Source organism: Mustela lutreola, chromosome 3, assembly GCF_030435805.1.
Source record: "Mustela lutreola isolate mMusLut2 chromosome 3, mMusLut2.pri, whole genome shotgun sequence".
Lineage (NCBI taxonomy): Eukaryota > Metazoa > Chordata > Mammalia > Carnivora > Mustelidae > Mustela > Mustela lutreola.
The window spans coordinates 53,993,149-54,006,474 of NC_081292.1; the positions used below are offsets into that span (position 1 = coordinate 53,993,149).

A 13,326-nucleotide genomic window follows, 5' to 3' on the forward strand; every position below is an offset into this window, starting at 1 on the left:
GTTTTTCTCTCAGCGAATGAGGTTGTCTTGAAAACTCTTGCAAAGTGAATTTCACTGTGTACTCTCAAGCTTGCTTTCTAGAAGCATTTAATTGCCATTCTCTAAAAAAAAAGTGATTTGTCTTTAGATAGAACAGTTTGCCGAGAAAGAGGGTAAGGTGCTTTGAGAATAACTATAGAAGAAAATTTGAAAGGTTCTCATCTTTTGGCACCTTGGATCGAAAGAGTAAGCTTTGTTTAGTAATTCGGTGTCATCATGGACATTGGAGAGCCAAGTTATAATAATCTTTATAACTTCATGATGAAATTAATTGAGCAGCACCCCCAAATTTGGGAACAACTTGATTTTTTTCTCCAATTTAAGAATCTCTTTTCCCAATGTGTTGGGAAGTGATGCTATAAAGTTTCCATCCCTAAGAGTTCACTGCTTTAAAAATTACAGGGCACGCCTCGAATGAAAGCCACATTTGTCAACATGACATTCATTTGTCAATATGGTTTATTAATCCCCTGTCATACTTCTTCAACTCTTCTCTAATTTGAAACTGTTCGTCTCTCAGGAGGTGGTACAATTTATCTGATTCCTACATGTAGGTACCGCCTACATTTTTGCCTCTTTATTTAAATAAGCTTCAACAAGCTGACTTCGGTCCACAATGATCATTATCTTATGAACCTTCACGCGGGGTTAACCGGCCAAAAATTAATGAACCAGAGTAATCTCTTCATCTCAATGAATGTTGCCCAATGGCTCTTCACTTTAACAGCATGGTGACTACCGGGCTGCCCCCTGTCCTTCCTGTAGGAAAGTGTAGGAAAAGCAGGGCACTGGGGTTTAAACACCTCTAATTGCATTTCTCCTCCACCATCTCCCGTTTCAGTAAATGGCTTTAGTCAGTGCTCAAGCCAGACTGCCTGACAGCCGTCCTGGATTGCTCCCCTTTGCCCATCTCCGACCCTCAGGGCACCAGCCAGGTGCCACTCTCCCCCTCCCCAGCGCAAGCCACTATCTCCTCTTGAGTCCAGACTCCGAACAATTACCTCCTAAATGGCCTCCTTGCCTTGAGTCTGCCTTCCCTGAAATCCATTCTCCATAGAGCAGCTCATGTAATTATTTGTAATCATATTAGGTCACTAGGCCTGCTCAAAGTCTTCCAGTGATTTCCCATTCCACTTAGAATAAAATTGAAACAGTTCCCATGCGCAAAGGACCCGACGTGACCAGCTCTGCACCCTTGTCCCCTTCTCACCCAAAGTGGGATGCTCTTCAAATACCCAGCACCCTATCCCACCATCTAGCCTTTTGACAGTTGTCCCTTCTGTTTGAAGGGCATTTCCTGACTTCTTCAGAACTGACCGCCCCCCTTCACACTTCACCTTAGGTGTCACCTCCCAGAGAAACCTTTCTTGACCACCTTAAGTGCAGCCACCTTCCATCACTGTCACGTCAACCTGTTCATGCACTTCACAGCACTTGTCATTATCACGAATTATTCTGTTCCCTTTTGTTTGTTTCCCAGTAATTGTGTTTCTCCCCACCAGCCTTGTCTGTTGTTCACCATACATCGGCTGTGCCTAGAACAAGGTCTATCTTAGAGCACACTCCCAGTAAGTATTTGTTAGGTGACTATCAGATGAGGAATCCTTCCCTTCCTCATACTATAAGATTTTGACTGGATCATAACCTCTGGATCTCGGCGGAATTCCTGATCTATATGATAAAGCTGACAAATTTTGTATTTTATGGGGCTAATTTAAAGGAATAAGTGTGTAGTAGCATGGGGCACATTGTAAGTGTGGGGCACATAGCCCATAATAGACCACAATAGACAAGAAATGAGCACAGGTAACAATGTCCCCTCTGTTTTACAGGAAATCCTCAGAGGAACTGGACATGGACAAGGTGACAGCAGCAATGGTACTAACCAGCTTGTCCACCAGCCCTTTGGTTCGGAGCCCACCTGTGCGGCCGAATGGTAAGCCTGGGGTACGGGACCTATGGGGAGGGTTCCCTGACACCAAGAGCAGAGCCCCTCTTTGAAGGATCTCATTTCTAACACACACATGATAAACAGTTTAACCACCCCTCAGTAGCAGAAAGCAAGGGAAACTGGAAGAAATGGAGATCTCACAACTATCATCTTCTTCCTCATCTTCCCAGAGACTTCCCAGCATCTCATTCATACGTACGTCCATTCAGCTCACATGTACTGAGTTCTAGCACCTTTCCAGAACACATTTTTTTAGTGCTCATACTTCTTTTTTCCCAGGTAAATGGAGGTTGGTCCAATGGAGTTATTTTCACTATCATTATTTCTGTTTAATTAGACCAGTAGTTGGATCAAAGAACTCTGAATATTAAATATTTTGAAAAAGTACTATCCTAATAGAATAATAATATTAATCAAATAGAAGTATGCAGTCCATTCATTCATTCAATGTATATTTATTGGGTAGCATGCTAGATGGTTTGAAAACAATGTCCATAATCAATCATTCATATTATACAATTCCTATGGGAAAAGAACCCTATCAGTCATATTAATGGCTAGCATTTATTCAGCACTTATTATATGCCGAGTTCTAAGCTTACTTAATCTCATATAATTCTCACAAAAATTCAATGTTATTATCACTATTTTACAGGTGAATAAACTGAGGCATATGAGAATTAACTAACTTGCAAACAGCAGAGCTGAAACTCCATCCCGTATCTTTCTGCTTCCAGATCTGCTATCTTAGTCATGATATAATATTGACAGATATAATTCAATAGGATATATCAGGAGGGCAGCAGGAGATGAAGTTGGAGAGCTTGACCCAATATCGATCAAGAGAAGCCATGTGTTCCTGGCTAGGAGTTTGAACATTAATCTGAGTCTACAGGATTAAGTGACAGGCACTAGAATGTTATGATTAGGATTACAGGCAAATACAAAAAACAAGACCATATGGGTGCCCTGGACCTTAGTGGTCACAGTGGGGATGAAGAGGACATAATTGAGAAACATGGAGGAGGCAGAATCGACAGGACATGATGATGATGGACAGAGAGAATGAAAGAGAGGGAGTGACAAGGGTGACTTCCAGGCTATCCGTGTGCTTCAGGAGGAGGCTCCTCCTGGAGATGGGGAGCAGAGCAGGGACATAGATCTTTGGGTGGACTGTTAGGGCAAGAGGTGGGGTTGCTGAAGAAGGTGAAGGTCCAGTTTGGAACATGTTTAGTAGGCAGAACCTTTCAAGGGTCCTTGTCTGGTAGAGATTTGGATCCATACCAAGAGAGAGACCTGGGCTGATGGTGCAGGACTGGTAGGCATCATTGCAAAGCCAGGTGAAGAGATGAGATCACCTCGAGGACACTGTGTAGAGGAAGAGTATGATGAGAAGGTGGCTAAGGGGCTGGTAGGGCCTGTTATCCTATAAGGGACGAGCAGAGGGGACCTGAGGGGTCACCAACAATGTAGAGGAGAACCAGGAGAGTGTGGTTCATGCAAGTCAAGGGAAAAGCATGTTTCAAGGAGAACCTCTGATGCTACAGAATGTCAGTCATGAGTCTTTCTCATGACTGAATTCTTCATGAAGCAGAAGGTCACTGGTGGTTTTGGCAAGAGCATTCCCAATGGACCACCCCTGGGCAGAAGCCAGGTCACTGAAATGCAGTGCACTGAGACCACTGAATGAAACCTTCTCTTTAAAGCCAGCCTAATCAATTATGGGACTGAGCTACAGTTCATACACCATTTAGTTATAAGCATGAGTTGTGAAATTATATATGTTGGCTATCCAGTGGGTCCTCCCCCATGCTTACCCCAATCCAACTGGGGTATAGGGTGCTCTTAAAATGAGTCTGACCATTCCTATTGAATAACCTGGCCTTCTTCTCTGGGCTTCTTGGTGAACAGGTATCCTGACTTACCTTTCTCAGCTTGTCAATGCCACTGAAGAAAGATTACAGTAAACACAAAATGGAAAGCATCTCCAAGACCCATTAGAGGGAAAAAAGAATCACAGAGGAGAAAAAGTTTTTTTTTTTTTGCTCTAATCATCATTTTTACCATTGTGTTCTTTTTTGAGAACATCTTTAATGTTCCTTTCTATTAAAAGTTCAAATAAAAATAAACTTTTCGCTTCTTCAATGAAAACTTTTGTTAACATTGTTACAAAGAAAGTAATTCAGTGTTTGTTACAATTTCAAAAAGAACTACCCAACTAATAATCCCAAATTGTCTATTATCTCTCATTTAGTCTGCAACAGGAAGCAAATTTTTAAAAGGGAAAGTAGTATCTGAAAATAAAGGAATTATTAAATTTTTTAGAAATAAAGACTATGTCCAGGATTATTGTATGTCAATGAGGTTTTGAAAACTGTTGTGTTCCTCTTCTGTGTCTGAGAGGGATCGTTTTGTCAGGATGTGGTGCGCAAAGAGAGTAAGAGACCAGCAGTGTGTGTCTACAATTTGGCAACTATTCGTTTAAGTCAAGAAGAAAATGTTTTCTGAAAAACACTCTGAACTGGTTCTGACTTTTTTCTGAAAAGTTTATTTCTATATCACATTATCCTTCTGTTTAAGTAGTGTTTCTAAGGGAAAGGCCATTCCCAAGTAAGCAAGTTAACTTTTGGCATTGCCGTGAAGCAACATAACCACACTGTAATAAAGGCTGGTTTTCAAAATAAATTCAATTCCTCATACCTAGGCCGATGACACATCTAGCACCATGAACTTATTTTATTTTGCAGTGTTTTCTGCCGTATATTTATAAGCCTCATAAGCCTGCCAAGTGAGTCTGTCACACCAGGTAATATTACCTAAGGCCTTACATGAGGCTCCTCTTGAAGTCGTGTTGTATTGAATGGAGCTTTCTTATTTACAGTCGGGGACTCGGTCCTGTCAGTGCCTAGGTCTCTGTGTAGACTGTGGGGGTGAGATGCTAATTTAGTTTTGTTGCGGCTGGCGAGGTGTGAGCCTGCATAAATGACCCCTGGATTCTGTCAGAGCCTTTGCTTTAATGAGATGGGGAACTTCTCTGCTATTTCCGCTTCAAACTTCGGTCCACCAAGAGAACTCTTCGTCTGACATAGCTGAGGAATACGCTAGCACTCTAATTATGTGAAGGTGGTTAAGAAGTTTCTCTCTGAATGCTAGTCTACCGCTTCCCTTCATTATGGATTACACAGACGTTAGCAACATTTTTTTTTAAGATTTTATTTACTTATTTGACAGAGAGAGATACAGTGAGAGAGGGAACACAAGCAGGGGCAGAGGGAGAGGGAGAAGCAGGCTCCCCACTGAGCAGGGAGCCCAACAACATGGGCCTAGAGCCCAGGCCCCGGGGATCATGACCTGAACTGAAGGAAGACACTTAACGACTGAGCCACCCAGGCGTCCCATTAGCAACATTTTTTTAATGAGGCAATTTGAGACTTTTTCTCCTTTGTACTTAGAATATAGCTTTAATATATTCAAAATGTACATAAATATGAAGGAGAAATCATCCTTTAAAAAGAAAGTAGAGGGGTGCCTGGGTGACTCAGTCGTTAAGCCTCTGCCTTCTGCTTGGGTCATGATTCCAGGGTCCTGGGATCAAGCCCCATGTCAGGCTCCCTGCTTGGCGGAGAGCCTGCGTCTCCCTCTCCCACTCCCCCGGCTTGTGTTCCCTCTCTCTGTCAAATAAATAAGTAAAATCTTTGGGGGAAAAAAAAAGAAAGTAGAATTATACAAATGCTCATTAAGATTGGGCATCTTGAAAGGTAAAGCAAATCTTCAGTAGTTTGCTGAAGACATTCATTGCATGAGGACAGGCCCAAGACATTCTAACTGGGCAAAGATCTCTCTACACTAGCAAACATTTTATGTTTCCCCACAGGTGGAAAGGTAAAATTCAACACCAGTCTTACCAGGAATTATTACCAATAAATCCTCCTCTGACCTCAGTTTTGCTAGAGACCAAAGAGGCTGTTCACAACACACTCATGAAGGAGAAGACCAACGGGTAGACCAGGGTTTGGGCCCAGCACCCACCCGAGTTCCACACCAGCTACGCAGCAAGTCACTGAACTTCCAGCTGCCTCACGTTCTCCGTCTGTAAAACAGGCATGACTGTCCTTACTCTGAGAGACAGATGTCGTGAGGATGCTCGAGATCTTGTGAAGGATCTCCGCCAGATGTAAAACCCTCACCAATTGTAAGGCACTGTTATTTGTTAGAATAAGCAGCTGTTAGTATAAGGTAGATGGCCGTAGGTAACTATCTGGAAATTAGTCCCTTTGACTCTTCAATCTTGGACTTTTTCTATCAGTGTAATGCAAGGATCACAGACCTATGAGAAATTTCTTTTGAAAAGTTAAAATCGGGGATGGGGGTGGGGAAGACAGCTGCCCATGAGTTCTTTCTTAGAAAGGCAGGAGCTCCCCAGACTTTGTAAACAAGAACATCTTCTTTTTTTTTTTTTTCTTATTTTCATCTAATCTCCACTGTTATCCTGAGAAACTAGTGTTAAACAAAACACCACACATCAAAAAACTGAGAAAAACCTGTTGTGTGATGAAAATAGCTACATGTTTATAAACTGTAAAGCAACACGGATTTTTTTTTTTTTTTTTTTGAGGTTCAGAGTACATCTTACATCCCCAACCGTTGCAAACTGTCGAGTGGGCTGCAAGCGCTTTCATGAGCAGAGCATCGAGTCCCCCGCTGTCCCCATTGCCCCCGACCCACGCCCCCACCCCCCGCAGTGCAGCCCAGGCTCCTACTGACCCTGTGTTTGTGTGCACGGACAGAGGGCCTCAGCGGATCCTGGAAGGAGGGAGGCGGCGTGCCTTCCAGCAGCAGCAGCGGCTACTGGAGCTGGAGCGCCCCCAGCGACCAGTCCAACCCGTCCACCCCGTCGCCGCCGCTGTCCGCCGACAGCTTCAAGCCCTTCCGTAGCCCCGCGCCGCAGCCGCCGCCGGACGACGGCATCGACGAAGCGGAGGCCAGCAACCTGCTCTTTGACGAGCCCATCCCCAGGAAAAGAAAGGTTGGTGTGTGGGCCACACCGTGTTTGGGTTTGGGTTGCAGGAATGTCCACCTTCCGAGGGCCTGTGGGAGCCTAGGGGGGCTGATGCGGCTCTCCTGCACCCCACGCCGGGTGGGGCAGACGGAACCGGCCCCTGCTCCCCTCTGATGTTCTCTGACGGTTCAAAATAAAGGAAGGGTCATGATTAAAAACAAAAATGACCAAGTCATTGAGAATGCTTCTTTCAAGAACACAACCCCTCCCCGCCCACCGACCCCATCCCCTGTCAGTTGCTGCACGGGGATAGGAATTAACATCAGGTATTCTGCGACTAACCAGCATTCAGAAGGTAGAAAATTGTACTGCAGGCTTGGTTTGGTAATTAACTCACTCTCTCGTTGGGACTTCATTTTTTCACCTATAAAATAAAATTGGTATTATATTTTCCTCTATTCTGCTTCAGTAAGCCCCAAAGCGTTGTTGGGAAGAATATGTTGCACCTTATTTTTATAAAACCAGTGGAAACATACGTGCCAGATGACATATAAACATATGTGTGTATTTAGATACTAAGAAGTACATATTTGCTTCATTAAAAGAGAGAAAGGAGAACTAATGAATTGATTTAATAAGTTAAGTGATTATACCTTTTATCTTTTTTTTTAGATTTTTGTTTATTTATTTATTTATTTATTTGACAGAGAGATTGCAAGTAGGCAGAGAGGCAGGCAGAGAGAGAGAAGGGGAAGCAGGTTCTCTGCCAAGCAGGGAGCCCTATGTGGGGCTCACTCCCTGGAATCATGACCTGAACTGAACGCAGAGGCTTCCCACTGAGCCCCTGGTTATAGCTTTATGCAATCCTCACAGCAGTCCTGCACCATAAGTATTATTTTCCCATTTCGATATGAGGAGGTTGACAATCAAGGGGTTTTGCATTCAACTCACCCCTGCCATGCAGGTTAGAAAGGGCCAGAGCTTTCGTTCAAACACAAGTCTGCCTGGACCTCCAGCTCACCTTCTTTTCATTTTCTTCACATACATTTAAATCATTATGTTGGCTCCCAATTTTTCAAAAGAATTTCTACTTCCTGGAGTAAAGCCATACTACTATATCTAGAAAACACTTTAACATTATTTTTTAAATCACTATATATAATATATATATATATATATATATATATATATATATATATGAAACCATTATTTTACATTTTAGTCTTTTAATTGGTTATCAGTAGCTTCATTATTCATGGTAATTCACAAATAAAAATCCAAAGCCAAACCCTGAGGGCTGCAGTGCAACCTTCTTTATCCCCCCAATTCATTTCAAAAAGCAAAACAAAGAGATGGCATGGATCCAACTGTCCCTCCCTGCATCTCTCTTAGCATCCTTCGGCATGTGTGACAGTGGACGTTGTATAAGCACACTCTCTTCTCGGAGAACAGAGCGTTCCTGCAGTCTCCTGTCCTTCCCAGAGGCGGTGGCATGAAGGCTTGCTGTTTCACACACCTCTCCGTGAGGCAGGGGGGCTGGAGTTGCTCCAGCCTCCTGTGGGTCCCCGGGGAATCTGAGTCTTTGCTTGACTCGTCAGGGAGAGAAGCTGCCACCTGTGTCAGTGGGAACCTGCAGGCAAGACAGCCATGTGGACCCAAAGGCTTGTCCTTTTGCTTCTGGCTGCACAGACTTTCTCTCTGAGCTCATCTTTGTGATCTCAGCCAGTGGGTCCTGGTATTGTGGCGAGGACTCTGGCCCAGAACCCACCTCCCCCATCACACACACACACATACACACACCTCAGCTTGTAGAGTGCATTGCTGAAAACCTGCCACATCCTTTCCTTTCTAATGTAGCCAGGAGCCAAAATTCACACTCTTGCATTACAATTAAGTTGCATTGGTCAGACTTGTAGATTTTATAGGCTTTAACTAAGCTAGGGGATAGGCAAGTCACCAAAGGAAAAGGGGGGGAGCTTAATTACAAAGTGACTTTATTTGAAGGGCACAGACCCATTCTGCAGGATGCTGGATAGTAGGAATAAATGCATGAATAAAAAACAGTTCGACCCCCCCTTTTTTTTTTCAAAGATTCTATTTATTTGACAGACAAAAACCACAAGGAGGCAGAGAGGCAGGCAGAGAGAGAGAGAGAGAGAGGAAGGGAAGCAGGCTCCCCACTGAGCAGAGAACCCAATGCGGGCTCAATCCCAGGACCCTGAGATCATGACCCAAGCAGAAGGCAGAGGCTTTAACCCACTGAGCCTCCCAGGTGCCCCTGTTCAACCTCTTTCTTTATGATTTTTCCCTCTGGCTGAAGCTCGTAATCACTCGGTTTCAAATCATGGCTCTTACATGGATCAAGTCCTTGCCTTTTTAACTTCAAGTTACATTGACTAGTGAGAGTAATGAGAACGTGGGATGGTTGCTAATCATTTTTTTTATTTATTAAGAGAACCAATATTTATTGTGCACCCATCAGACACAATGCAGAGAATGGAGGTGTAGCCCCTTCATTTAAGGTTGGAAATTAGGCAGGTGGACCCGATGTGGAAAGAGGCAGTAATGATCAGAGTGATAACTGCTGTGCTCAGAATGGGGCAGAAACACAATAACTGTGATGCAGTTATCTTAGAGTTTTAAAAATCCTATTTCAAAAAATTTCTAGGAGTTAATTTGCTCAATCCATTTGCCAATATGTTCTAGTTAGTCAAACTTTCTGAGTTCATCTAATTTTTTCTCTTCAACCCGTCAGATTCCTAACCTGTTTGAGACCATGGGCAATTGTGATGGTCACGTTTCCTGTGGGGATTGTTTGAGAATCTTCTAGATCAGTATTTTCCAAACTGCAGATTTCAATCCACTAGCAGGCACTGGGTCAATTTAATGAGCAGTAATAGCACGTCTTTAATGAATAAGACAGAGTAGGATGCACTGCACTCAACCAGGGGAGGTGTTGTTCCTTGATGCTTTTGTTTAAATTATACATTTAACATGTGTAATGTGCAAAATGCTTCTTACTGTGGCTCGTGGTATAAAAAGTTTGGGAGACCCTGTTCCCTGGTATAGAGAATGTGGTAAGAGGAGCACTGAACAGAAATCAACTTTGCTACCCTGAGAGCTTAAGAAAATGATCTCACCTCTTTGTCAACTTCTTCATCTGTAAGCCAGGCAAACAGCTATTATGAAACCTCTGTCCGGATAATGGTGAAGATTAAATGTGACCATAAGTAGGAAGGTTGTGAGGCTGTGCAAGGACTAAAATCCTGGGTCCTGGAATGTAGCAACAGTGTAACAGACATTTTGGACCCCTGAACAAAAGCGGAAGCAGCATTCCCTGCCCCCCCAACCCATGGGATTATGAAGAAGTGATCCTGCTTTTCCTCCTCCTTATGGAAGCTCTCTCATCTCTTCTGCCACCTCCCCCACACATGAATATCTCACTCTCACCTTTATGGTGACCCATGTTCCCCTTATGTAAAGAGGAAGAGAGTATGAGATGCATTGCCTAGATTCGGGCACACACACACACTCTCTCTCTCTCTCTTTTTAAGATTTTACTTATATATTTGAGAGAAGACAGCATGAGAAAGACAAAGCAGGAGCAAGGGATTAGAGGCAGAGGGAGAGGGAGACGCAGACTCCCCGCTGAACAGAGCCTGCAGTGGGGCTCCATCCCAGGAGCCCGAGATCTTGACCTGAGCCACCCAGGCGCCCCAGGGCATTATCTCTTTCTGTTAGCAGCAAGGAAGAAATAGCTGCAGAGAACAACTACATTTGCAAATTTAGTTACAGTTTACAACATGCTTTTAAATGCAGCCTTTCATTTAATCATCACAAAAATCCTTGGCATATTCCTGCCGCATTTTGCAGAAGAGGCTCCTTAAGGTTATATGACTTGCCCAAGGTCCTGTAGCTTATAATGTGACAGAGATAAGATCAGCTTAGCCGAAATAGCAAAGATGAAACTCCTGAAGAAAATTAATTCAAGAAATCCACATTTCCCTCTGCCCACAGAGGAGAATAACACGGAAAGAAAATAATCAGATGCAGCTACAGCCAACATCGTGTGGCAGGGTGGGACTGGGGTGCGGAGGGTTCAGAAAAAAAATCCGAGGGCGGAGAACGGAACTCCAGGCTGTCCGCTGCAGGGCTTACTTCCTGAATGAAGTACCCATTGCATTTAAGATGATCTTCAGCCAAGGTAGTGGGAATGCAAGAAAGGGAAATGAAAGGCTTCTTTCTCCTGGTCCTGGAGATCAGCCAGCCAACTGCATCAAGCCCAGTGTTAGCTGAATTTTTCCTCCGGGATTTCAAACCGACGGACCGTATTTTCCTGCACAGAGAAAAGCCGGGATTCGGGCTATAAGGAACGTGCAGTTCCCGTCATGACCACAAGGTGACGCAGTGCTCCTAGCTACAACCGCTCTGGGAGTCTGGAAGAAAACAAATTCTGTGGAAGGCTTGGGAGTTAACCATCAATCCCAGAAGACCTCTAGAAAATGAAGGAGTGCTGATAACTACTTATTAATATGTACTTTTTGTCCATGTCAGATTCCTAATTCTGACGGATTCTGAGCTTGTCCAGTTCCGGAACAGAATAAAACAGTTCAGTCTCTGGAATTGGCCCCCCAGCTCCAATACTTGGGTGACCATAAGCTAGTCGCTTGACTTCTCTAAGACCCCGTCTCCTCGTTTATAAACATGGACCGTGATAGCACCACACTGATGGGGTTGTTCTGAGGATGATGCAGACAATGCCTGCTGGGTGCTAATATTTTGCTTTCCTTTCCACCCACTTGACAACAGACGGAATAGAAATTTGAGAAGCATGCCTGTGGAGACAAGGGGTACTCATCTCCATTCTCCATTCTATCCCCACACTGACTGTATCAGTGTTGGTGCAGTTCAAGACACTGCATCCCCCAGCCACTTCTGGCACCTTGGTCTTATTTAGGGTTAATGAGAGAGGCCACAGTGACAGGGGCAGAGAGCAGGGGCAGTAGAAGGAAACCTGCCTCAGGACTCCGCCTTTCAGAACATCAGCCACAACTCAACGACAATCACTACATCCTGGCCTTCATCATTTGCACTTATTTTGATAGGTGTCTTGGCCATGAACCATTTCACCCATGGACTAGGCAGAATCTCGAGTCAGGGAAGAAAAAGTGCTGAGTTAACATAAGGTGCTTCAGTAATTGCTGTGCTGTAGTAAACAGTGAATTCGTCATTTGCTCCACTCCGCATTTTCAATCTTTCAAAACCAAAAAGCAATGAGTCACTTTAAATTGTGAATGACGGAAAAGGAAACAAACCCGTAAAGCCCTCACCAAGAAGCCGTTGCCAGTCTCCACGCTGACTTAATTCCTAGCCCACTAATTCTGAGCAGAGAGTGCCTCCTGTAAGAACCTCCGCTCCAGAAATAGACCCATCTGTTAGAGCTGCCGGCGAGGGCGGTGCTAAGAAAAGCAGCGCAGGGTCACACTGTACGGATTTCATGGTGATGACACAGCATCGCCCGCCAGATCAGGGGAGCGGATTGTCTTCAGGGAGGATCAGGACACAGAAGAGTGAGATCTAAGCACTTTAGTGACAGGATCCCAGAATAATCTGCCAGGCAATAGAGAAGATCTGGAGCCTGGGATGACGAAGGACTTCAGAAATCACGTAGCCCACCCTTTCCCAGTTACAGGACCACTTGATCATCTCCAGAAATGTCCAGATGATCCCAAAGGTGAGAAGCACTTGGAGAATCCACTGGTTGAGAAAATACATATAAGGATTTTTATGAATTCATGAATGCTTTTGTTGTTCTAGAAATCATTTTAAACCAAGTTGATTTAGGTATAATTTCCACACAATAAAATGAACCTATTTTAATGAAATGAACCCAGTTCAGTGGGTTTTGACTGATTTCTCCACCTGAGGAATCACTGCTCCAACGGAGGCCAGCACTCCTCCTGCCTGTCCGCAGTAAATGCTCCTCTCCCCCGTGACCCCACAAACACCAGTTCTCTGACTCCCGTCACTGTAGGTCCATTTCCCATAATGCCACACTTCAAGTAAGTGGAATCATACAGAGTGTACTATTTGGTGTACGAAATCCCACGTGCTGACAACGGGAATGCTCTTTCATCGCCGGTGCGACTGTAAAATGGTCCAACCACTTTGTAAAACAGTTTGGCAGTTTCTTATAAAGTTAAATATATGCTTACCGTCTGACCCCGCCATTCCACTTAGATGTTTACCTAAGAGATAAGAAAACGTATGTCCACAAAAGGACTTACAGGCTTGTAGTTCAGAGCAGTTTTATTCATTATCATTCCAAACGGCAAAC

General features: G+C 44.0%; 1 protein-coding gene across 1 annotated transcript in view; it reads left to right on the forward strand.

Moving 5' to 3' along the window:
- ZNF704 (zinc finger protein 704) overlaps positions 1–13,326 on the forward strand; it is a 238,932-nt gene that overhangs the window by 186,604 nt on the left and 39,002 nt on the right. The window contains exons 3-4 of the mRNA XM_059166147.1: positions 1,872–1,975; positions 6,778–7,016. Of these exons, the coding sequence (XP_059022130.1) occupies positions 1,872–1,975; positions 6,778–7,016 (343 nt within the window). The remainder of the gene's footprint in view (positions 1–1,871; positions 1,976–6,777; positions 7,017–13,326) is intronic.